Genomic DNA, 27,780 nt, shown 5'->3' on the forward strand with positions numbered 1-27,780 from the left:
GATCCTGGATGAGTCACTAGCGATGCGATCCTGGATGAGTCACTAGCTCTCGTTGGAGGTGACAGCACTTGAATAGCTAGCACACTTGTTAAGTCTCACCTTCTTCATTAAAAAAACTCACAGGGTGTTGAGGACTAGGTTAGGACATTTGTGTTGGTGCTTGTAAGATTACAACATGTTAATCAAATTTAGGGTGCCATTGATATATAATTTTGATTCAGGAACGTTTGGAAACCTTCTACCTTGAATCTATTCCTTGTAATTCCCCAGCCATATGAATTTCAGCCGTGGTCCTGTAATTCGAGGGTCTCTAGGAGAGGGGGGTGGCTGGGAAACGTACACTTCCTGGAAGCTGTGCCCGTTCAAAGCGTACCAAGGGAAATGGCTCATTGATCTGACTTTCCAAACTTTCTAACCTAACTTTCCACTACTTATTTTGCCTTAAGAGGATTGCAACCATTCAGAGAAAAGCAAACAACTTAGAAAGGGAAGGAACTATATCTACTTAGTCACTAGACCTCTGAATTTGGGGAGAAGTAAAAGAAACTAGAAGAGTCTTACCTTTGCCAACTCATGGTCTTGCAAAAATGTGTGTGTGTTGGTGTTGCCTTTTTGGTGGAGGAGTCTATAAACTTCATCGAACCCCAGTGTTCCACTACAGTTTAGGAAATAGTGCTGTAAACAAACAAACAGATCACCTTGAGAGAAGCAAGTAGTCATGACCAAGAGTCAGTTGGTATATTTCCCAGAACCTGTAATCCCAGACATTCTAGAAGGTATTCTTTAAAGCAAGACAGTGTTAATATAACATTACTGAAATCTTAGGATATTATAGCTATGACCTTAGGAAAGTATAAAATCAAGTATAGAAATAATGAAGGCTTGGATTAAACCACTGATGGTCATATTTGAGAGCAGGTTGAAGTGTAAACATGGTAAGAAGTTTTATGATGATGGTTTGTATGTTATTTTGGCTACTACTGTTTAAGGTGTTCAAAGTGTTCAAAGGAAGCAGCCATACTAGATTGGAAACTACTTTTTGAATTGGTTAAGAAAATGTAACTTCGTCTTTAATCAGTCTTTAAATGTTGGATAAAAATCAGTTTTAAAGTTTTATTTACTAGATATGTTGGTTTAAAATTTGAACATTAAATGAAACAAAGAAAAAGAAAAGAAGTGATGCTCAAGAACCACATTTATTTAAAATTCATTATTGTAAAAGCTGTAGCCCCCACTTGGAGAGTTAAAAATCCAATTGACCTTTGATTTGTGTGCTTGCATAAACTAAACTGAAAATACCCTCCCAATCATACTTATGTGCTAAAAAGAACACTGATTATAATCATCACTAGATATTTAAAGTCATTTGTGTGTATCTCCTTTGTATTAAATCTCTGAACTTTCTATTTTCCCTAAGACTTTCTTATGAAATACGTGACCATTTATTTTGAATGAAACAGCCATATTTTAACTTCACATGTTAATCCCACTCTGGTGGTTGGCGGTTGATGCATCTATCATGCTTGATTGACATCTTGCATTAGACACAATGAGAGTTTCAATTCTAGACTCTAGAATCTAGCTGTCTGGGTTCAAAATGACCTGGTCTCTCTTAGAAATTGTGTGACTTGGCCACATAACCTAGGCTCTCTGTGTAGCAGTTGTCCTTTTCTTAAAAATGGAAGGAATTTCAGGAGGAGAAAATGGGATTGGCATATGTGAAGAGTTGAATCCGTTTCCTGGCATATAGCAAGCACTTAATGAATGGTTGCTGTTATTATCATCCAAGAGAAGGAATTCATTTCCTCCCAGTTTATACATAAGAACATTAAAAAATTCACACCCGACACACTGAATTCCAAGAAAATGAGCAAGCTTCAATTTCACAAACCAATACAGTGATTTGGGGTGCGTGTAACAGAACCTCTATTTCCTTGGCACTAACGGAGGGTCAGCTGAATCCCAGCATAGCACAGGGCAGACCCATTGCCCAATGTATTTTTTTAAATTAATAAGATAATTTTCTAAATTAGGCTCATATCACTCTATCATTTGAAAGAATTCTTCTCTTTCTCTTTTTTATTGATCATGACCCTATGAAGAGCAAAAAAGCTCCAGCAAATGTTGGGTTTCTGAAAATGAATGGTTGCTCATAATTATTTCTCGTCCATTTGTCCTATATTCATTGTTGCATCAAACATTTCAGCACATGTTGTGGATATGGCCCATGATGTGACTGCTCTGGGGTCAGGGGAGGAAAGAAGGCTGTGAAAATGATGGCCTTGACAAAAATATCCAGAGAAACTCCTACTGAAATCCATGTAAGTTCCCTAGAAATGACCAAAGACTCAGACACTCCCATGGAACTGTGTGATGAGACCATGAAATAAAGCACTAGGTCCAGCAAACGTGTTGTCTTCCACCAGCTCACCAATGTGCAGATAGTTCATGGAACATGGGCCTTTTAGATGTAAATCACAAGTTCCGAGCCACTATTCTCCCTGTCGTCTTTCTTTATAGGTGTATGATGATGTAACCCACACGACTACCCGCCTTGCCAGTGTGTGTGGAAGACAGCAGCTCACTAACCCCATCACCTCTTCAGGAAACAGCCTGTTTGTGCGGTTTCGGTCTGGCCCTTCCAGACAGAGCAAAGGCTTCCGAGCTCGCTTCAGGCAAAGCAAGTACCTGTGGGTCTCCCCAAGGCACAGGCCACCTGATCTTAAGTGCCCCTCTTGGTAATACAATAAAATGAGACCAGCCCTCAGAAATTGGTCCCGGCGTTCTGCTTAACATGCAACAACTTGAATAGAACAAAGGAACTATGATCTTCAACTATTCCAGCTGTTGATCCTTTAAATTTACTACTGTCTAACTGTTAGATGATGCTAACTTCCTTTGGATCTATGCATCTCTCAAACAAGTTTTCAGAATAAGACTTAAAAGTATCTTTGCTATTAGAGACACTATGGAAGTGTTTATCTGAATTCATTCGTTCTACTTTACCCATCTCCTATTCATTCATAGGTGAATTATCTAGCATTTATCCAAGGTTTTACACTAGAAGGAGATATCCAGCTATCAATTACAAGACTTGCTTGTAATGTGGAGTCAGATTCTAACCCTCGAGGTAGTGGTTTCTCACTTCTGAATCCTGCCATTGTCCGCCTGAAGAATCAGTGCCGTTTTCCATTGTTTCTGTTCTGAAATCATCACATCTCAGTTCTTCCTCCCAGACCTTCCACCCAGTGCCTTTCATCCGGGACTCTTAGGATTAACCCTTCCTCCCACTGTTAGAGATGAAACTCAGAGCTGGAGGGGTTGTTGGTTGGCTTCAATATGCCTCTGATGTTTATTCAGATGATCCTCGTCCTTCCACATCACTTTAATCTGTTTAGTCAGTCAGTCTGTTTTGGGGATTTACTTGTATTCTAGTGAGGAGCCTTGGCTAGGGATGGTTTCTGGATCCGGGTCTCCCAAAGATGCACTGTAGGCTTTGGAGTGAGACAGTCTGCAGAAATCAATCCCTCTCCATGCTTTCAAAGAAAGAAAAGTTTCTTAATGTATTTTTTTCACTTAATTATTCACTTATATTTTGCTTCATGCTAATAAAAAGTCCCCAGTAGGTCTTATCTGGACTGTTGTTAATAGCCTCCTCAATCTCTCCCACCTTTCCCTATCTTCCTCCAAAGTCAACTCACGGAAGCCCGCTCTGATCATGCCCTCGAGCGCTCCAATGTCTGTCCTGGCTCCACACTGCTTAGGGAATGGAGTCTGAGCTCCTCTAGATGTTACCCAAGGGCCCAGAACCTGCCCGATCTCTTTCCAGCATCACTTCTGACACCCCTCAAGCGCCCCATGCTTCAGCCGCATCTGTGTATATGCAGCCCTTACCCCTCTGTGTCCTTGCTCAGGCTGCCCTCTCCCTGGACTCCTCTTCCTCACCCCTAGTTCCTCCTTCAGCCACTGTCCCCTTCCTGAGAAGCCTCTTATACTCCAACTGGCAGCAGACTGTCCTTCTTCGGGGTTCCCGTAGAGCTTTTCACTTCTCTGATAATACACAGCCATCTTTGTGAAGTCTTGTTCAACTGAGTATTTATTTTCCTAAAAAAAGAAGTCATCCATAAAGAGATTATCCCTATATCTATAATTCATGAGTGGGCAGTATATGTGAATCAATGCCAGATTTGTGTTTGAATGTTTCAGGCAATTCACAGCCATTTAATCTGCTGTTCTATGCCACTCCTCACTTCCCGTGATTGAAGAATGTTGTTATAAACGTACAGTGTGTTCCACTTTTTGAAGGTTTACACACAGCTTCCTTGGCAGAGAACTTCCTTGGCATGCATTTCAGAAATAAGGTGGGGCCAGCCCCGTTGCATAGTGGTTAAGTTTGCGTGCTCCAATTTGGCTGCCTGGGATTCACCAGATCAGATCCTGGGTGCAGACCTATACACCACTCATCAAGCCATGCTGTGGCAGGCTTCCCACATACAGAATAGAGAGAGATGGGCATGGATGTTAGCTCAGGGCCAATCTTCCCCGGCAAAAAGAGGAGGATAGGTGGCAGATGTTAACTCAGAGCTAATCTTTCTCAAAAAACAAAGAAATAAGGAAAAGCAGTTATGTTTTCATTCATCAAATAATTGTTGCATACAGTCAGTAGAAATCAAAAGTGTATGACATCCATATGTGTTTGTGTGTTCCTCAGCCTGTGGAGGCCACATCCTCACCGACTCATTTGATACTATATCCTCTCCATTGTTCCCTGCCAAGTATCCAAACAATCAGAACTGCAGCTGGATAATTCAAGCTCAGCCTCCATGTAAGTAACAAAAACAGAAAAGAGAAGGAATCCAGGATGGATGCTGTCTGTGGGAAAGTCCTTCTATGACTAATGTTCTTATCTTCTTGGTGGAAACAATTGATGGCCTTCCTCTTCTTTTTTTGGAAGTCCTAATGCCTGATGTGCACGAGAACAGGCGTTTCCTAATCTGATAGGAAGCAATTTTTACTGTTTATTCTTAATTTAAAAATTTTTTTGAGTTTCAAGGCCTAGCAAAGGAAAAAAAACCTATGACCTTGCTGTATGGACAGGCGTATGAGATAAGGAGTAAGCAAAAATAATTGATAAATAAATAGTTTTTGACAAGTGTGCCTTGAGTGTCATAGATGCTCAAGACTGTTACTAACTGAATAAATGAATAATAAGAACTATAGATTGTAAAATTAATAATTCACAGTTTGGGAATGCAATGCCATGAGGGTATTGATCTTCAGTCAAAGTGGAAGCTAATTATAAAACTGATCTTTCTTGCAATGCATGTATTTAAAAAATCCGAGCATAGGCCTGGAAGAAACACTTAATAAGTGTTTACCTCATTTCCTTTGTGGAATCCTAGAATCTTGTTTTCTGAGTAGCAATCTAGTGGTAAGGATTACTGCCCACATTTTACAGATAGAGAAAATGAGGAGACCCCTCAGGACTCAAGCAAAATGATGACAAAGAGGATGGTCCTGGGGCCCTTATGAATCCTATGTCAGATGAGCCCTGCCCTTCCTTGAGGTTTTCAGGAAAAATTTATGATTTCAGACATAATGTGGGAAAGGCATTAGGTTCTCAACTCCACTCTATAATTAATGACTTGTGTAACAATAGGCAAGTCACTTAAACGAATGAGGCCCCATTAGCTAATCTAAAAAATGAAGAGTTTGGCTTAAATCTTCTCTAACACTTTCCCTAGGGATGTTAAGAGTTAACGAAAAGATATCTTTGTTGACATGCATATGATTTGGGGCCTGGTGATGTAATCCTTATTCAAAGAAAGTTGTCAGCCAGCCAGAAACTGAGCCTTGGATAAAGAAGCCCCCTGCCTTGAGCCCAGCAGGGTTGCACCTACGGATAATTTCTAATGATTTGTAAAGTACTGAGATGAAAGATCTCACTGGTCCAAGGACAGCCGGAGGAAAAGATCCCGTGCTGAAGATTAGGGACACTGGCAGAAGAACAAAAGGAAAACGTACCCAGGCACTTGCGGATCTGCAAGTAATTCAAAGCTTTTCCTATAAATGACTCTGAAGCTCCAGGGCCCTGGCTCTGGTCTTAAAGTAAAACTCAGATTGCTACGATATGTGTGCCAGGGAGAGGAGAGTCTGATTTACAAGTACAGGTAAAGAATCAGAGTTTAGGGAACCAGTTCTATTGAGAAAAATGCTTCAGAGAGGAATGCAGCAATGGCTGATATAAAACCATGTAAAGACGATATATTCCAGCAAGACATTCCCCATAGTCCATGGAATGCACCTGCCCAAGGGGCCTCTGATTTACCACGACCAGACTTGCAGGTTCTACAGGCACTTTCAAAAACATCCATTCTGTTGCTCTTCAAAGGAAACCTTTTAGCAGAGCCATCGGTACTTTCCCTCTATAGCCACTCAGCCCCTGTACAAATCTTCCAGATTCCTTGCTTCCCCCTGGAGACCCCGCATGTGACATTATCAGAGGTGAAATTTCCCTCCCGGTATTAGTTTTATTTGCAAGTACTTTATTAAATTGCCTTCTCTCTCTTTTTTTGTTTTCAGTCAATCATATTACTCTCTCCTTCAGACACTTTGGACTTGAAAGCAGCACACCATGTACAAAGGACTTTTTAGAAATTTTGGATGGCAGTTACGATGACGCGCCCCTCCGAGGTACTGTGGCGCTCACTTGTTTACATCTGTGGCCTTGGCTGTGTTTTATTTACGTACTTATGTATGTCTGTGCTGCCATTCGAGGTTAGAATACTTTTGATAAAAATGAAGAACAGCTTAAGCCAGGTAAAGATAATTAGAGGGTAAGAAAGCAGGACTGAACATGGGGTTCAAGAAACTCGGCTTGTTCATATTCAAGGATACAAAGAGTTTATGTATTTTTTTAAAAAAATATTTAAAAGTTGCAACTGCTTTAGACAGCAGTGAAATGTCATCCATTCCAGCATTAGATAGCATTCTGTGAGAAATTTCTTCCTCGTGTCCGACCACAGTTCTTATATTCAAATTGAGCGTGTCTCTTCCGGTTTTGTCCTCAGTGGAAGCAAAAAAATATTAATAAGTGAATAAGTCATCTGCAGTTCTGTTTGTAAGACATCCCAGTAAAATGAGAGGGTCCTGCTGTCTAGCTTCTCAAATGGCCTCAAGCAAAATCGTCGCAGGTTATTTAAACTTTCCCCATGAGTTTACTCCGGTGTGAGCTTTGTCCTACAAGCTCATCCTGCCCAGAAGACAAGCTCCATCAGGGAAGGGACTTCATTTTGCTCACTGCTTTATTCCCAGTGCCCAGAACAGGGCCTGAGACAATAGCGAGCCATCGATGAAAATGCCCACTCCATGCACACTTCTGATCGTGTTGCTTGTGACTTTGTCTATAAGAATTTGACTGAGGATGAGGTTACATTATTTAACCAACAAATATAGCACTTACCTTGTGCTGAGTACTATTCTAAGAACTTTAAAAATAGTAACTCAGTTAATCCTCAGACCCTTATGATATAGGTTTCATGATTATCAGTATTCCCTTTTCTCAAGTGGAGAAACTGAGGCACAGAGAACTTAAGTAACCCGACTCAGGTCACGTGACTAATAAATGGCAGAGCTGGGAGTCGACTCCTGGTATTCTGATTCCAACAGCCACACTTTTCTCTGCTATAATATGTTGCTTTTAGTGTTGGTGCATTTGTCTGTGCAGGTCCCTAGTGTGCTGGAGATTTTAGCATTCGAGACGTTTGGAGCTAGATCATCTGCTTTTTTGTTATCGCCCCCTAATGTTCTTTGTTGTATTTATAAATCATCATCTCTCCTAAGCCCGTATTTATAGTTTATTTTTAATTCTCAGGTATTGTCTCAAACACGGATCCTGTTTTAAATGGTTCTCCTAATAGTGATTTCTTCTGTTTGCTTTGGTCTCTTGTGATTCTAGTAAAGACACATTTATGCCATGTCATCGTTCATTCTCCTTGCTGTTATGTTCATTATTTAGGCCGCTATTGTGGCACCTCCATGCCCCATCCCATCACTTCCTTCAGCAACGCCCTCACGCTGAGGTTCATCTCTGATTCTAGAATGAATTTTGATGGTTTCCATGCTACATACGCCGCATCATCATCGGGTAAGAAACGTTAGCAAATGGTGCTACTAGGTTAACGGAAATGTGGTGGAAATCCTCGGTTTGTTATTTGCGACTCTTTGACCTACAAATTTGGGAACTAGTTTCCTGACATCACCTCTGTGACTAACCTCACCTTCTTCCAAAGTAGGTTAACATTCTTGTAAGTTCTAACAGTAGTGAACTTTGTCCCACATTGTCTTTATCCATTCATCCATCAACGTACACTTAGGTTGTTTCCATGTCTTGGCTCTTGTGACTAATGCTGCTAATAGTGGACTCTGGAAGTGGAGAGAATTGGTTGGAATGATCTTAGATGACTTGCTTATCAGCATCTTATTTCTCCCTTGTGACATGTTTGTTAAGGCAGCCCCTGAGTGACAGTGTCTGATGGCATCTCTTATGGACGGACACTCTCCCTGGCCTCTCAGTTGGGCTCAGGCAGGGTGTGGGTGTTGTCACTGATGCAGGATGTATGGTGGCACATCGGAAGGAGGGGAAAAGGAGCCACCCAGTACTGGGTCTCAGCCAGGAAGGTGCTGTTTGTCAGCGGCTGGCTTCCTGGTTATTAGCAGTTAAAAGCCGTAGGACACCAAGATTTGTGTGTGTCTCTCAGTGTTCTCCTGAGAGAGAAGAGCTGGAATACTGCCTTCCATCCTAGGCCAGGGTTAAAAACATCATCCTGGTAAGAAATACAGAGTGCTCATAGCATTAAAACAAGTCTTTTGGGGCCGGCCCAGTGGCATAGTGGTTGGGTTCACACACTCTGTTTAGGCGGCAGTAGCCCGGGGTTCACCAGGTTGGATCCTGGGCGCGGACCTAGCACCGCTGATCAAGCACCACATGCTCTGGTGGCATCCACATAGAGGAGCTAGAATGACCTACGACCCAGATATACAACTATGTACTGGGGCTTTGGGGACGGAAAAAAAAGAGGAAGATTGGCAACACATGTTAGCTCAGGGCCAATCTCCTCACCAAAAAAACCCTAAGTCTTTTATTACATAAAGTTATAGTTAAGGGAGAAAAGGCTTTTAGAAAAGAAACTACAGAGATTTCTTTTTGATCCATCATACCCTGTGGCTGTCGGTTTTCTGTTTTCAGAATCTTTTCTTTTTTTAAAGTGGACAGGGATTTTTTTTTTTTAATGTGAAATGGAAATAGGCTCTCCTTTGATTCTGCTAAGAGTTCCTCTCGTGTTCTTTCTCCTTTATCTTATGGTGTCTTGTATTTGATTTCTCTCTGGCACTCATTTTGTTTCTCTTTTCTTCCAGCTTGTGGTGGAAACTTCCACATGGCTGAAGGCACGGTCAACAGCCCTGGCTACCCGGAAGTTTATCCCTCTAATGTGGAATGTGTCTGGAACATTGTCAGTTCCCCTGGCAACCGGCTCCAGCTGTCTTTTATGTAAATCTTTTTTTATGGCGTATTGTTTCAGTGCGAATGAATCGGCAGGAAGGAAGCTCTGTTACTAATAGGATGGACAGTGAACAGCACATGTGTCCAAGCAACCATTAGAAAATATGGTGGGAACTTTAGGACGTGTGTTCCCAAATTTCCTCTGTTTTAGTCATAGTTTGGGTTATAAATAGCATGAAAATTCTCCCAAGAATGGTTCTCAAGTCCAGCCTAACATCACCAGAAGTACATGCCTGAGCTCTTGGTGCCTTAATTTGTCTAATGTTCATTTGCAGAGAATAGTAATTTTATCGTTTTTTGAATTAGGACCATTTAGATTCTTCCAGAGTCACTAACATTCTTTCTTCCAGCAGAAATCTCCACCTCAATAAAGTCTTCTTTACCCATATAGTTTTTCCCCACTCCAATCCACCTTTCCTTCTATTCTTATCAGAAGAAGGATTTTGGAAGTTTTTTGGAACTTAGCAATTGATTTGTAAAATCACTCTCATGTTCCTCATTGAACTGTAAGGCTTATTTTTTGAGGAAGATTAGCCCTGAGCTAACATCTGCCACCAATGCTCCTCTTTTTCGCTGAGGAAGACTGGCCCTGAGCTAACATCCGTGCCCATCTTCCTCTACTTTATATGTGGGACACCTGTCACAGCATGGCTTGATAAGCGATGAGTAGGTCTGCACCCGGGATCTGAACCGGCGAACCCCGGGCTGCAGAAGAGGAATGTGCAAACTTAACCACTGCACCACTGGCCCGCCCTGAACTGTAAGACTTTTTGAAGAGGGACTATGGATATGGAAATAACAGTAGGATCCCTCCACATTCTCAGTGGTCTTAGATTAAATTCAACAACAATAATGTATTTTCTAGAAGTAGATAGTGAAAAGCACATGGTAAGTAAAATGAGACTTTTTAATCAATCTTTAGAGAGGTCCCTGTGACCTGCCACACTGGTAATAGATGCTTAACCAACTATGAGTGATAAAACTTTGGTATTTAAATTGCTTTTTTTTTTTTTTTGGTGAGAAAGATTGGCCCTGAGCTAACATCTGTGCCAATCTTCCTCTATTTTTTGTATGTAGGATGCCACCACAGCCTTGCTTGATGACCAATGTGTATGTCCACACCTGGGATCTGAACCTGTGAACCCCAGGCCACCAAAGTGGAGCATGGAAACTTAACCACTACACCACCAGGCTGGCCCCCTTAGATTGCCATTTTAAATGAAAAGTTATTTATTATACTATATTGCATATTATTGGGCTATGGTTGGGATTTCCAATTCTGTTTTTGAAGAGAATACAATAAGTAACTTACAGTTGAGAGAAGATTGTTTTGAGGATACTGGCCTGTTTATTCAAAAAAGTCTTGCTTTTCCTCCTAGACATGGCATTCTTTACATCAAGAATGCATTAAAAAAAGTGAGAGAACAGTCCTATTTGTGGACCACGTTCCAACATCTCAAGTTGCTTTCTTTCAGTCCATCAGTCAGAGGGGGCCTCTTCAGGGGACTAGGCGCATTGTGTTAAAACAAAGACACCTCTGCCTGCTGAAGGGCAGTGCAGAGTTTAAGCTGGAACAGGGAAAAGAGGTTTTGTTTGCGTTTGTCTCTACTAAAAGCTCAACGTTCTGTATGGGAAGAAATCTATCTACCTATAATTTTTACCTGATATATAGGCATTCCTTTACTCAGCAAATATTTATGGAGCCCCTCTATGCGCTGGCTCATAGTCGGCACATGTTACTCCCATGCTAGATACTTTATACATAATGATGAATGAAACATGATCATGTCCTTATAATAAAGTCCAAAGTCCTTCACATGGCTTACTAGGCCTCATAATTGCCAAATAATAGGGCTTATTTTTGCTCTTTTTCCTCTTGGTCTCCACCACATTCACATTTTGCCAATCTGATGCTCAGTGGTTGCCAGGAACGGGGCAGTCTCATCAATTAATGTCAAGAAGCTATTGATTTAAAACCTAAAGATATTCACTTCGTTTATAGGGGATAATAATATACACGTAGGGCCTCTGATGGGGTGAAAGATGTCAAATTTGGAATGTATAACGTAAGGCTGATATATGCCAGATTTCAACCAGTGTTAAACTCTCTCACTCTGCCATTTCTAAAGTATCTGGTGTGGCAGTTCAGAGTTAAACCCAAATGGACAACACTAGGTTCTCCTTCTAGAAGATGGGAGATAAACACAAAAAGCAAATTTCATCCATTTTACTGTTTAACAGACACTAAAGCCTGGTTACTGTATAGACAAATCTTGATGACTCAGCTTTTTCCTTTCTCGTCCATAAGAAGTTAATTTTAATTATCTTGAGTTACTTGCTTGAGGTTTATTTTTAAAATAAATTTTGTAGAATGCAAGATGTTCCTCTTTATGTAGATGAAAATGAGAAGGGCGTTCTGGCAAAGCCTGTGGGTTATTTCTGCTCTGGTCTAAACTATGTCCAGATGGGTGCTTGGAAACATTCCCCTGGCGTTTGTGAGAAGCGTATGAGAAGCATATGGAATACATCAAGTTCTAAAATGTGGGGTTTGGACTGTGGACATTGCGGTGAAATTGAGTAGGGAGAAAAACTGCAGAAATTACGTTTGAATCTGCAACAAAAAGGAGGGGGGTAGAAATAAAACCTAAAAAGGAGATTTTTGTCAAACGGCTATTTAAAGGCATTAACAGAAAGTATTTTAAAGGCATTAACAGAAAGTATATTTTATGCTTACAGAGCGCTTTTAGAAAATGATTGATCTTGTTTCAAAAATCAAAGTGAGATAATGAGAAACAGAGATTGCATTATTTTTGTTCCACATCATATTTTTACTAACCAATCTTAGCCAAAGTGTTTGGAAAGAGCGTAGATTTGCTTATAAAATGTACCGGCCTATAACAGACTTCCAAGAACAATAAAGCTTTTTAACAGGTTTAATTACATTCTTATAGCTATCGTCTTACCATCATTTCTAATGAATTGACTTTTCTACCATTTCACATTGGATTATAGCAGTCTGATACTAAAACAGAAGAGAACTGCACTTAGTAATCTTCTGGACCAATGGATCAAACTTTAACGTACATATTGATCACTTGGGATCTTGCTAAAATACACATTCTCATTCAGTAGGTTGGCGGGGCTGGATTCTTCCTTTCAAACCAGCTCTTGGGTGATATTGATGCTGCTGGAGCATGCGCTGCACTTTGAGTGGAACGATTTTAGGGGCGATTTTATGTAAATTGCCTGGTGAATAAAATTATCTCCCTTCCTTCCCTTCCTGCTTTCTGAGAAGCAGAAGAAAACAACTTCAGCATATTTCACATCGGTAATAATATCATGGGTAATAAAACTGAGGGTGAATTTAAGCACCAAATTTAGCAGCCATCTTAAAATGGATTCAGAACAATTCCTTGCCAAAACTGATTGTAGATGTAAATTTGCATTATAAAGAATCAAATTGTCAGAGAAGACAAGGGAGGGAAAGACAAATGTGTAGTTTGTTTAGCCTGATGTGGCTATTTCCTGATTTCTTCTGCTGCTCAGTTATCAGTCACAGCTTGATGCTAAAACTGTGTCTAGAATATAGATCCTGATGATCTACACTGTAGTAGCCTGCCTTGATGGGGTTGTGAGAGCCACAGACTGACTGTTCGTATTGCTAGAGACCTACCAGTGCTAGTATCTGGCTTGAGAAGCTAGTGGTAGAGCTTGACTGACCTGGTCAGCAGTGAATGCTCAGAGGTGCACTTGATACGCAGATCATGTAGTGGGGCTTCAGGTGGCCAGGGTCTCAGGACTGGTTGTCTCTACCTTAAGCATCCTAATCCGTTAGCTGAGATAGAGCCACAGGTGAGCACTGTTCTTACCATCACGTGAAATCTTGCAACACATAATGTTGAGCATTGACTGAAAGATACACACAATAGAGAAGTACATTTTCTATTCTCAAGACATTTTTTTTCCTTTCCAACAGTTTTTTTTCTATAGTCTTACTAGGTTGTTCTTTTTTCTTCTCTTTGTCTTGTTCTTCCTCTTCTCAGCAAAAACTTCCTCCAATTAGTTTTGAAAAAAATAATAGTTTGCACTCACCTCCTTTACTTTTTTTAACCATTGAATTACTTTTTCTTTAAAAATTAATTTTAAATAAATAAAATGTCACAAGACAGCAAAAGTCCCCCATCCACCTGCCTTTACCTTCTCGTCAGAGGTAGCTCATATTTTGGATTTTTTGTGTTTCACCTGCGTGCATGCTTTTTTACTTTTACTAGTAAAATACAGTCATGCACCATATAATGACATTTGGTCAACATCAGACCACATATATGGCGGTGGTCCCATAAGATTAGTACCATAGAGCCTAGGCGTGTAGTGGGCTACACCATCTAGGCTCGTGTAAGTGTACTCTTGATGTTCACACGATGAAATTGCCTAATGAAGCATTTCTCAGAACTTATCCTCGTCATTGTGATGTCATTTAATTAAGTGACATTAAGTGACACTTGAGTGTATATACGTACATATATGTATATTATACATACATAAAAATATATACATACATATACATGTATAATGTGTGTGTGTGTATATATATATATATATATATCTCCATACACACTACATAGTGTTGTTTTCTGTTTTACATTTGACACAAATGGAACCATACTTATTGATTTTACTGGAATTACATTGAATTTATAATTAATTTTGGGAGAATATTTATTGACTCTTCATATTCTTGAACTTGGAGTATCTCTCCATCGATTTTAGTCTTCTTTTAAGTCCTTCATTAAAATTTCATATTTTTTCCATAATAGTCTTATAGATATTTTGTTATATTTATTCTCACACACCTTATTTTTTGTGGCTATTGAATATGGCATCCGCTTAAAAATTACAGATGTAACCTGTTCACCTTACCTAAAATAATCACCTCTTAATTATTTTATTTCTTCCTCCTAGAGCTTATTCCTGCCTCACTATATATCTAGTAATTTGTTTATTATCTATCTCTCCTTCTAGAATATCATCTCCCCATAGGGAGAAACGTTGTCTATTTTCTTCATTGTCCTATCCCTAACCCCTGTGACAATGTCTGGTAATATGGTAGAGTCAAATATTTGTTGAATGAATGTTGACTAAGTTACGTTTCTAAATTTTTGTTTGCTGGTATAAGTGAACTCTATTAATTTTTGTGTAATATCTTATCTAGCAACCATTCTGTCCTCTAGAATGACAAAATTTTTGTCTCTCTTGTCTACCACTGTATAGTCAGAGCCTAGAAGAAGGTCTGACACATTAAGGTGCTTAGTACATATTTATGAATGAACGAGCTCTCTTGAATATTGATTTATAGCTCTTCTTCTCCAATCCTTACAACCTGTTTTCTCCTTGTCTTATTGCACTGGAAAATCCTTCAGTATGATGTGCAATAAGGTGATGAGAGCAGGTTTCCTTGCGTTGTTTTTAACTTAAAGGAAATGTTTTAAAATGTTTAAGTAAATAAGTGTATTTGCTATAGCTGTTTGGTAAGCATTTCTCATCCAATTAAAAAGATTTCCTTCTATTCCTAATTTTCTAACACTTTTATGATGAGTAAGTGTTGAGTTTTATCAAATGCTTTTCTGCAATTGTCATTGATTCTCCCTTAATATAATTTGCATATTTGCATGTATTTTTCTCTTTTAATTTTTTTTTGTGTGTGGTGAATTTTCTAATAGATCTTCTAATCTTAAACCATTGTTAGTCCAACTTGCTTAAGATTTATATATTTTACAAATTGATGGATTAGTTTTAATATATTAAATAGAATTTTTCATTTATATTGTTAAGTGAGATTGACTTAAACGTTTTCTTTCTTCGAAATCCTTTGACTGATTTTGCTCTCAAAGTTATACTAACCTCACTAAATAAGTTGGAGATTCTCCCTTCTTTTCTATTCTTTGTTACATTTTGCAGAAGATTAGGCGTGGGATATTGATTTATTGAAGCCTTGGATGAATTCCCCTATAAAATCATCTGGGCTAGGATTTTTATTTTCCTTTGTCTGTGGGTAATTTTTATTACTAATTTTTATTGATTTATTGGTCTTTTCAGATTTTTCATTTTTTATTCAGCTAGTTGTATTATTTTATTTTCATAAAAAACTAAGAATTCAAATTTATTGGCATAAGGTTGTTAACAGATTTCATTATAGTTTAAAAAATTTCTACTGTATCTATAATTATGTTCTTTTCTTATTAGTTGTATTGCTCATTTAAGCTTTCTTTTATTATTGATTAGTCGTAGAGGTTTATAATTTATTGGTCTTATAAAAGAAGTATCTTTTGATTTCCTTAATCTTTTTTAGTATTTTCTACATTTCTGTTTCATTAATTTCAGATGTCGTCTTGTTTCTTCTACTTTCTTTGTGTTTTTTTCTTCTTTGTTTTTCTAACTTCTGGGGTTAGACAACTAGTTTATTTTTCTTAATATTTGTTCTTTTCTGATATAAGCACTTAAGGCTATAAATTTCCCTCTACATATTGCTTTGACTATATCCCATAAATTTTAATATATAATGTTTTCTCTTTCATTCAGTCCTAAATATATTCTAATTTCCATTATGATTTCTTGTTTAACACATGATTTATATAGAAAGTTGTTTTATGTTTCCAAATTGTGGGACCTTTTTGTTATCTCTTTGTTACTGTGTTCTAATTTAATTTTATGGTGGTCAGAGAACATGGGTTTTTGTTTGTTTGTTTGTTTGTTTATTCTTATCCCCAAAGCCCTCCAGTACATAGTTGTATATTCTAGTTGTGAGTGCCTCTGGTTGTGCTATGTGGGACGCTGCCTCAGCATGGCCTGATGAGTGGTGCCATGTCCTCGCCCAGGATCCAAAGTGGCGAAGCCCTGGGCTGCCAAAGTGGAGTGCACAAACTTAACCACTTGGCCACGGGGCCAGCCTCAAGAACATGGTTTTTAATAGTTTTAATATTTTCTGAGACTTGATTTGTGGTCAACTATATAGATACATTTTTATACATGTTAATAGACACATGAAAAGAGTAACTATAGAGAATTTTTGAATTTTAATTGTTGGATGTTGTAGAAAGCTTGTTACTGTTGTTGTTTTTGTAATTCACTAGCTTGTGGAAATCACAAAAATCATCTAATTTACTCCTTAGTATGTTTGAAAAAGAATTCTGTCGTGAACTCGTTGAAACTGCTACTTTAAAAGTTACTAACTTATTTTTGGTAACCAAATCCTGTAACCTGTTCTTAGGCCTAGATCTTTGCCTCATTTGACACTCTTCATCACTTTATCACTCTCTCCTTAGTTTTCTCTTGGCTTCTGTGACGTGACATTGACTTTGTTTTTAATCGCTTTTCAGACTACTCCTGTGTTTACTGTTTCCTCTACCTTTCACTGTACTCAAAATATGGGTGTCCCCTAAGCTTCTGCTCTCATCTCTTATCTCTTTCTCTGTTAATTATTTCCCACTTTTTCATTTCTAAACTCCCAATCTAGCCATGCTTTCAGCTATTATCATATACATACATGTGATTTCCGAGTACAGCCCCAGGGTCTCTTCGGAAGTTCAGACCTACATATTAGCCCCAATAGATAATTCCACTTGGGTGATACACCGTTATATTAGATTCAATATATCAAAAGACAAAATTACATCTTTCTGCTGTCCCCAGCCATTATGTTGTTATATTATATTGCCATTATACATTACTGAAGATAATTTTCTCAAGCAGATCTGTGGTCATCTAATTTTACCACTCAAAATTCCTCTAATTGTTTTTTAATGTCGTAAAATATACATAACATAAAAATTAGCATTTTACCCCTTTTTATATATACAATTCAGTGGTATTACATGCATTCACAATTTTGTGCAATCATCACTACTATCCATTTCCAGTACTTCTCCATAATACTAAACAAAAACTCTGTACCCTTTAAACAATAACTCCTCATTCCGCCTGTCCTCAGCCCCTGGTAGTAACCTCTATTCTACTTCCTGTCTCTTTCTCTTCCCTATTCCAGTTGTTGCATATGAGTAGAATCATACAATTTGTGTCCTTTTGTGTCTGGCTTATTTCACTTAACATAATGTTTTCAAGGTTCATCTGTGTTGTAGTATGTATCAAAATGTCATTCTTTTTTAAGGTTAAATAATATTCTACTGTGGGTATATAAAATGTGGTTATATATACAAATATATAAATGGTTATATATTTTTGTTTTGCTTGTTTATCAAATAAGTTAAATATCTCAAATTGTATATATATATATATGTGGATATGTATAACCATATATGGCTTTGATTTTCCATTCATCTGTTTATCCACTTTCTTTATCCATTCATCTATTGATGGACACGTGAGTTGTTTCTACCTTTTGGCTACTGTGAGTAATGCTTCTGTGGACATTGATATACAAGTATCTGTTTAAGTCCCTGTTTTTAATTCCTTTGGGCATATACCTAGAAGTAGAATTACTGGATCATATGGTAATTCTATGTTTACTTTTTAAGGAACTACAAAACTGCTTTCCACAGTGGCTGCACCATTTTACATTCTCACCAGCAATGTGCTAGAGTTCCAATTTCTCCATATCCCCATCAACACTTGTTTTCCATTTTTTTTATAATAACCATCTGGGGGGCGTGAAGTGTTATCTTATTGTGGTTTTGATTTGCATTTCCCTAATAACTAATGAAGTCGAGCATCTTTTAATGTTCTTATTGGCCATTAATAATGTATTTTCTTTGGAGAAATGTCTACTCAATTCCTTTCCCATTTTTTGAGTTATTTGTTTTTTTTATTTTTGAGTTATGAGAGTTCTTTTATATTCAGGATACTAGCATGATCCTTTGTCTTTATTTCTCTTGGGTAAATATCTAGGAGTGGTATTTCTGGGGCATTAATTGGATGTGTATTCAATTTTATAAGAAACTGCCAAATAATTATTCAGAATGGTTCCATCAGTATACGTTCCCACCAGGCACATCTGAGACTTCTAGCAGCTCTGCAGACTTGCCAATGTTTCATCTTCTCAGTCTTTTTTGTTTTAGCCATTCTGATGGGTGTGAAATGGTGTCTTACTGTGATATTTAATTTACATTACTCTATGAATAATGATGTAGTGTACTTTTCACATTGGCCATTCACTCATCTTCTTTATGAAGTGTCTGTCCAAGTCTTTTGTCCACTTTTAATTTGGTCATTTGTTTTTTCATTGTTTGTTTGTAGGAATTCTTTTCTATTCCAGATATGAGTCCCTTGTTAGATATACATTTTGCAATTACCTCTCCTTCCCTCCTCCACAGTCTATGACTTGCCTATTCATTTTCTTATTCATATCTCTAATGAGGACAAATTTCTATTTTTGATGAAGTCAAATTTACTAATTTTCTAAATCTTATGGCTAATGTCTTTTGCATTCTACCTAAGAAATATTTGCCTACTCCAAGGTTGTAAAGATATTCTTCCCTGTTTTCTTCTAGGAGTTTTATGGTTCTAGTTTTTTTGTTTACATCTATGAGAAATATTAAATGAGTTTCTGTGTATGGAGAGAGGCAGAGGCTGTGGTGTTTTGTTTTTTCTCCTCCATAAGGATATCGAGTTATTGCAGCACTACTTGTTCAAATGACTTTCTTTTCCCTGTTGAATTGTCTTGGCACCGTGGATTGGGTTGTGTTGGCTGTATGTTTGTGGGCCCTTCTCTGGGCTTTCTCTTCTGTTCCATTCGTCTCTTTGTCTGCCCTTGCACCAGTACCACACTATCTTGATTATATCCAAGTTTTGTAAGCATTAAGACCAAGTTTTAAAAGCATCCACTTAGCACCCACATGTTTCCAACTCTTTATATATGTTACTAATGACAATCTTATGAAGTAGATATTCCAGACTCTTTGTATATGTTACTAATGACAGTCATATGAGGTAGATATTATTTCCTATCTTTCATTCCCCCATGTCATCATAATTGCAGAATATAATACAAGTTGAGTAGGCCACATTTCTGAGCACTAGCCTGTATTATTACAAATTCCATATTTTTCCTACCTTTGCAGAAATTAAGTATAGATGCCTTTGACTGGCATTTAAGCTCTGCCAAAATTAGTGCATAATGCTGCTCCAGCTAAGTCTCCAAATGTTTTCTTCAAGGTACCCAACGTTCTCACCAAACTAGACCCCTCACAGATTTCTAAATATGTCCCACCCTTTTCTGCATATGTGTTTTTGTATGCATGCATTTTATGCCCACCATTTTTGCACCTTAAATCTAGCATTTTCATCTCAAAAAAATCTCTCCATCGAGCTATTACTGAGCCTCACAATCAAATGTGATGTCTGCCTCAGAATTCTTATACCACTTTATAGCTCTGATGGCACTTATGATAGTCTGCCTTATAATGTATTTTTCTCCGTATTCTTGCCCAATTTTCCCCTGTAAAGAAAACTCCTTGAAGGCAGTTGTATTAGTTATCTTTATTAATTATCTTATTTATAGGTTAATTAATTTATTAGTTATATTTGTATCTCTTAAATAGACATTTCAACAAATTGGAGTGAAGGAAACTTTTTGAGTTAGCTGAAAGATACAGTGATTAAAGTTAAAGAAAGTTTTAAAAAAGCGAACAGGTTAACCTAGCATGTGAGTCAGGATAATCCCAAAGCTTGTTCTGTCAATTGAATCCCTCAAAACTTGTTTTCCTTTTCAAACCAGAACTTTCCAGTTGGAGGATTCTCCGGACTGTAGCAGAGATTTTGTGGAGATCCGGCAAGGAAACGCCACTGGTCACTTGGTGGGACGATACTGTGGAAGCGTCCTCCCCCTCAATTACTCGTCCATTCTTGGGCATGTCCTGTGGATAAGATTTGTCTCAGATGGTTCAGGCAGTGGCACAGGCTTCCAGGCCACGTTTACTAACAGTAAGTTGCTTCTGTTTTAGTGATGGCTTCCAGAATGTGTCCTACAACCTAGAAAGGATAACAAATTTTTCAGTAGTGCACTAAATAAAAACAATTCTGAACTCTACATTATTCTATATTTGTTGTCTTTGTAGAATCACTTCATGATAAAATATATTAGAAAAACTAAATTATATATGAATGGCTCTTTAAGAACCAGGGAGAGCATTCTCAATGGCTCTAACATTCTTTTTAAGCTCTAGTTTCTACCTAATGTTAAATATTTTTCATTATATTTTGTTAAAGAGTCTTCTAATGTATTATAGTTCAGGTTTGGCATATTTATAGGAAATGTGTTTCTTTTGAGCCCATAAATTCTATATTCTTCAAATTCAAAACATTTAGTATTACTCCAGGATTGACTTAAGATATTATTATATTGACTTAAGATAATATTATATATTAAGATATATAACATATATTATCATTTTATATTGCTCAGATATTGTAACAACACGGTATTGTTCTAATAGGATAAAATGTTAAATATTTTTATTTTCTAACTCAACTTTTCCATAATTAGCTATTCTATACATGATTCCAAAATGCCAGTTTGTCTTATCTTATTGGATTTTTAAAAACATGTTCCATTCTTTTATAAAACAAAGTGGAATAGGTAAACCAAAATTTAAAAATGGGCTGGTAATGCCCTTTCCTTCCCATGTCCCCATATCCCCTGCGGGTGTGGGAACCCCAGATCCCATGAGAAGTTACATCTATTTTTTCACCATGCAACCTTTTAAGGAGGGGGAATTCCATTCACAAAATCACCCTTCTCTGAGGAATTAATCCACAGTACAGAAACCAAAAGGGAAGCAGTATTTCTTTCAGTGTTCAGAAAAGAAATCCTAGTCAATTAAAAGTCTATCGCTTTCGACATCCCTTGCCTTTTGTTTCTTTTATTTGATTAAAGAGCTGTTCTAAGTAGGTCTGATTTACTGTCCATTTTCCCTCCTAGTATTTGGCAATGATAATATTGTGGGAACTCATGGGAAAGTTGCCTCTCCCTTATGGCCTGGAAATTACCCCCACAACTCCAACTACCAATGGATAGTGAATGTGGACGAGTCTCAAGTTATCCACGGGAGCATCTTGGAGATGGACATCGAAGCAGCAAATTACTGCTATTATGACAAATTAAGGGTGAGTTTCCAAGTGCAATTGATGTTTATAAAGTTTGGTAAATTGCTATTTGAAAAAATAAATCCAAGTTAATGTCTATTCAAGCATTTGAAAATCATATGGGGTGGTCTGCCCTAAATCATGATTACCCTTTCTACCCCTATACAAAGGTAATTCCAGTATTATATTTATTATCTTTGATTCTGTATCTAAGGGTTTTTTATTTTAGCATTATTGTAATTTACCTATTGGGCTTTGTCTAAGCTTGTATATATAGCTTAATTAACTATTTATTCTATCTTATATCCCATTTTCCTATTTATTCTTATGTTAGAGTGTTAAAAATTTTCAGGATCATTTTAAAATAAATAATATAAAAGTTGTGGTGATCATTGCCGTACAGACATTGGTTACTGCATCAATTCTGAAAGAAACACTATCACATTCTTGTTTTTCCCTTAGCTTTGTTGAGGTATATTTGACGAATAAATATTGTGTAGATTTAAGATGTACAACTTAATGTTTTGATATATGTATACATTGTGAAATAATTACCACAATCAAACTAATTAACATATCCATCAGCTCACATGGTTATCTTTTGGGTTGGTTTTGGTTTATTTTTGGCATACTGAGAATACTTAAGATTTACCCTCTTAGCAAATTTCAAGTATACAATACAGTATCGTTAACTATAGTCGCATTGCTGTACTTAGATCTCCAGAATTATTCATTCTGCATAATTGAAAATATGTATCCTTTGATCAACATCTCCCTATTTCCCTCTTGCCTCATCTCCTAGCAAGTGTTATTCTACTCTTTGCTTCTATGAGGTTGACTATTTTGCTATAAAATACTTGAAGGCCAGGATTCTATCTTATTCATCTTGAGTCCACAATGCCTCCCATAGAACCCAGTACCTGATAAATGCTCAGTGTGCGTGGAAATAATTATTACATAATATGAAAATCTGAGCTAATATAGTAGCTTCAGTAGAGAAATTTATGATAACCATTACAATGAATTTGTTCCAAATGATTCAGAAGAAGATGGAGAGAAGGGTAGGAAATGTGGTTGAATAGTATCCATCCACATGTGCAGGGAAAAAAAAAAGTGCTCCATGGTCTGTGTTTGGAAACTATCACAAAATATGTCTCTAAATAGGTAATTTAATATTTTCAACCACGTGAAAAAGGCTTATTGAGTGTTTCGATGCGTGCAGGGCCTGTAAACTGTGATTCCTGTGTTGTCATTAATTCTGCTTCTTTACTTCTGTGGGGACATGAAGTCCCGTAGGATACTGCCACTTTCTCTCATTAAGCCTTTCTTCTTGTTGTTTTTTCCCTTTCCTCCTAATTCCTCCCCTTGAGGCCCCAAAGCACATTCAACAGGTGCCATTGTTTGTGTGCAGCTAGACTCGTTCCTACTTTTCCACCCCCAAATTTTACTGTAAGTCCTATAATGAGCTATATCACACAGAACATGTTTATTAATATCATTTTGCAGCAAAGATACAAGTAATTTTAAAACACTTTAAATTATTTCCAATCATATTTTATGTTTAATGGCACTTTCATTTTAAACTGATACATAATTGTTGCTTATATATACACTTATTGTTTTTTAATTATGACAAAATTATAATAACATAAGGCATACTTTTAGTTTTCTCTTCTATCAAGAAAAACTTTGCTCAGTTGCTTAAATTTAATGCTCTATTATCTCTTTTTGACATGCAGATTTATGATGGGCTTGGCGTTCATTCCCGCCTAATTGGGACTTACTGTGGTACCCAGACCGAATCTTTCAGCTCCAGTAGAAATTCTTTGACATTTCAGTTTTCTTCTGACTCTTCAGTCTCAGGGAAAGGATTTCTTCTGGAGTGGTTTGCAATGAATGTCTCTGCTGGACCTTTACCTACTATTGCTACAGGTGTGTCTGGTAATAAATGGAATTCTTTTTTTAAAGGAGGTGATATGTGTAGGCCAATATTTCAAAGGGTCGTACCATAATAGGAGCCAAATACACAAAAGAGTAAGGAGAGTAACTGCAGCCCCCAAACCCTTCCTCATATGTTCATGTGTTCTTTTAATTTCATGAATACTACATTTTGTAAAAATTGTACATTAGTTTCTAAAAACTGCTAGTTTTGTGTTATATTTTGTATATTAATTAGGAGTTTAGTATCCATGAGATATTCTACTTACAATTCTAAAGACCACTTTAGAGATCTCTGAACATTTGATTTGTAAATACCATGCACGCACACACACACAAACTAGTAGACAGAAGTAACTTTTTTCTCTATATTTCATTTTCAACGTGCTTTCAGAAATGCTCCACTTTCTCCTTAGCTTGCTGTAAACCTTCAGATTTCAAGGCAAGTTGGCCTAATTTTTGAACTTTTATTTTACTATTTTTAAGACATCTTTAATTCCTTTAGTAAGCTGTGTTTGGGGAGACTGTCCTTTTCCTTGAAAAGTTGTTTAAATAATTTTGAATGGCTCTTATGAATTTGAGGGCTGGCATAGAGGAAATTCTGCAGACATTTCTCAGAGGATATTTTCAGTGCTTGCAATACCTGAGTGGGACACACTGTCATAGGATCCCATTGAAGAATATTCTAACTTTGAACTTGTCCTAGAACTAAACAGACCCAAAAGATTAGAGTCTTTTTGCTTCTAACTTCTTGGGAATTTGTATCGCTGATAAAGGTATAATTCATACTTATTTTTATTCAATGCTCCTTAGTATTCTGTCCTGAGATGTTATTTTCACTTCCCTTGTAAAGTGCTTGAAATTCTTCCTTTAAATATTAATATATTTATCTAAGCGCAGAGAACCGTCAGCAGGATTGCCAAATGTAATTTAGAGCTACCCATTTAATTCTGGATGGCTCTTATAAGTAAACTTGAGTTCATCTTTTTTCATATCCACAAATCTCAAGTTAGAGAAGGCATCGCTTACTCATGTAGAACATGATATCAACAAATATAATTTAGTACTCAAAAAAATAACAAATTCTTATCTCATACTTATGTTCTATAATTCTATGATTTAGTTGAATGAGTGAATATGTATCATAAATCTCATTTTTCCTAATTAAGAACAAGGAAAGGGGAAAGTAACAGAGTAAGAGAATTTTATAATTTACTCGTTATCTAGTTGGTATGATGACATCATATTCTGAAAGTTTCATTAAAACCAAAAAAAAAAGCTTAACATTTTAAAATGTGTTAGTATATTAAGCATTGTACCATCAGCATTTCTTATACATACATATATTTAATTCCTCAACAAATATTTATTGAAAATTTTTTATAGATAAACTGAAGTGACTAAGAAAACAAACCAAGACATAATCTCTACTCTCTAGGAGCTTAAAAGAAATTGGGAAAGATAAAGCATTCATATGTCAGTTAAATAACAATATAGTGGGGCTGGCCTCGTGGCATAATGGTTAAGTTCAGCATGCTCCACTTCAGTGTCCTGGGTTAGTGGGTTCAGATCTTAGGTGTGGACCTACACTGCTCATCAGCCATGCTGTGGAGGCATCCCACATATAAAGTAGAGGAAGATGTGAGTTCAGGGCTAATCTTTCTCAAGCAAAACAAAAACAAAAAAAATATAGTAATTAAAATATTAAATGACAAAGCAGGTGGTACAGGCAGGAAAAAAGCAAATGAAGGAAACTAAGCCTAATGTGGACTAGGGTCATCTGAAGGAAATTAAACATGTCAAGTAGGGAAACATGAGTCAGCATATCAGCCAGGACATGCTCAGATATGCTGCAGTAACAAACAATTCCACTGTCTTGAGTGGCTGAAGAAAACAAGATTTTTTTCTGGTTTGTGCTACATATCCCACTTAGATTAACTATGAGCCTTGTCATCATCATCACTCCATAACCCAGGCTATTGGAGCTGCCACTATCCGGGACATTGCCTGTAACCATGGCAGGAGGAAAGAGAGCCCTGGCATGTCTCAGTCTAAAAGTGCTCTGCTTAAAGGGACACAAGTCATTTTGCTCATAATTCATTGGACACAACTGGTCAAATGGCCTCACTTAACCACAAAAGTGCAATTCACAGGGTGAAACTGTGTTTGGAAGTGAAGAAAAGTGGAATATTTGACAAACAGCCCTGATGACCCATAGTCAGTTAATGTGACAAGTGCCTTCATAAATTCAAGCAAGAAATATTTCATATAGAGGAAAATCTTAATATTTGAAGACACTGAATAATAGTAAGATCTTCCACTTGGAAATTGCTTTATGTGCTTTTTCCTTTACTTCTGTAGTCTATGTAGTAACAGGATAAAGGAATTAGGATCTAGTCCTCTAAAACTGTACATTCACTTCGTGGTGGTTTCAATGAGATGCAAACAAATACTGGTATAACAATCATAAACTTCTGAAATTGTGGAGTAAGGACTTCTAAAAAATCCTTTCCTGCATAAAAATAATGAGAACATTTGCAAAAATTGTCAAAATCAACTTTTGAGCACGTCGGTCTTCTATGTGCACTTACTTCGTGCTTGACAAATAATAGGCTCTCATTAATTAATGGGTTGTGTGGCAAAATTATGGCGAAAAAAGTAGAATACAATGTGTTTTTCTGACACAAAACTAAATTATGGAAATCACAGCTGTCTGAATCAGTGGGTTTAATGAAATATTTGTAGATTTCTTTGAGAAGTTGTTTTAATTGGCTGTTTCATTTTAGTATGAGACTACCACTTTAAAGTGGATGTGGACGTGGCTGGCTGCTTTTCCATCAGAGGTATTTCACAGGCAGTGCTTTTCATTCTCCAGGTGCTTGTGGTGGATTCCTGAGGACAGGAGATGCGCCGGTCTTTCTTTTCTCCCCAGGCTGGCCTGAAAGATACAATAATAGAGCTGACTGTATGTGGCTTATTCAGGCTCCAGATTCTACTGTAGAACTCAACATCCTTTCCATGGACATTGAAGCTCACAGAACCTGCAACTTCGATAAACTTGTGATAAGAGATGGTGAGAAACATTTTAAAATACAAAACAAAACAGAAAACTACAAAGTTTCAACCCTGACACAAATTTAGTTACTTTCAATTATAATCATACGTGTTTACTACCTCTGTCCATTTTGCATAGAATTTCACAGATATTATGATCAATGAAGGCACCAAATATCAGAATTGGCTATTATTTGCAAAGAATGTAAGGAAAGTATGAAATGGCCTGTGATAAAATAATCCACATACTAAGTCAGGGACAGCATTATGTTCCTAAGAGAAAACACCGCCTTTGACTTAAGTAGGAAATAATAATCTGAGTTTTCAGGCTGTGCTGCTTTCTTGTTGAAAGATGTTGGAGATAAATCTTGATATTTTCTACCTATGGCTTTAAGATCCAAGTGTGAAAAAGTATTTATAATTGCAATGTATTCAATTTTCTCTGTCTCCTGAATCTCTGGGTAGAATGGGTGGAATGAAGGGCTAATATTATGCCATTGTTTCCTCTATATGCAAGTGAGGTGTTGCTGTGCAATGAGTGAGGGATGTGAATTGTGCTAACACGCAACGTGCACAAAATTGTGCTTCACAATTTGCACGGGCTGGAGGAGAGGAGGCAGGCCATATCCTCTGATCAGTGTTTCTCACAACGTGGTCCCCAGACCAGCAGCATCAGTGTCTCCTGGGAACTTGTTAGAAATGCAAAATTTTCCGCCGCACCCCAGATGGACTAAACTGGAAACTCTGAGGATGGATCCCAGATCTGTGATTTAAAAATCTTCCAGGCAAGGCCAAGTTTAGGGTGAGGAAATAAAGGCAGGATCATGCAAAGTACAGAGTCAGGTTCTCTTTTTATTTAAAATTTTGAATTTTGATCATTTTACATTAAATTTCAATTTTTTAAATATTACACTAAAATATTATTTATCTTGATTTCTAAAGTCTTTGGCATCTCGTTAAATTTTGCCCATGATGCAAGTGCTTCACTTACCTGACCTTAGTCCCTGCCTGTGGGCAATAATGATGGTCTCTAACATCTGAGAGCCACTGCTCTGCCTGATAAAGATATTGCAACCTCCAATGCCTACCTAGACAACAGGTAACATAACCAGAAAAGTGTTAAACCAGAG

General features: G+C 37.3%; 1 protein-coding gene across 1 annotated transcript in view; it reads left to right on the forward strand.

The window, feature by feature from the left end:
- Positions 1-27,780, forward strand: part of CUBN (cubilin) — a 256,083-nt gene that overhangs the window by 135,058 nt on the left and 93,245 nt on the right. The window contains exons 32-40 of the mRNA XM_046679623.1: positions 2,521-2,680; positions 4,712-4,825; positions 6,583-6,693; positions 8,018-8,146; positions 9,418-9,550; positions 20,292-20,497; positions 21,495-21,679; positions 23,398-23,590; positions 26,472-26,669. Coding sequence (XP_046535579.1) covers positions 2,521-2,680; positions 4,712-4,825; positions 6,583-6,693; positions 8,018-8,146; positions 9,418-9,550; positions 20,292-20,497; positions 21,495-21,679; positions 23,398-23,590; positions 26,472-26,669 — 1,429 coding nt within the window. The remainder of the gene's footprint in view (positions 1-2,520; positions 2,681-4,711; positions 4,826-6,582; positions 6,694-8,017; positions 8,147-9,417; positions 9,551-20,291; positions 20,498-21,494; positions 21,680-23,397; positions 23,591-26,471; positions 26,670-27,780) is intronic.

This window comes from Equus quagga, chromosome 12, assembly GCF_021613505.1.
Source record: "Equus quagga isolate Etosha38 chromosome 12, UCLA_HA_Equagga_1.0, whole genome shotgun sequence".
NCBI lineage: Eukaryota > Metazoa > Chordata > Mammalia > Perissodactyla > Equidae > Equus > Equus quagga.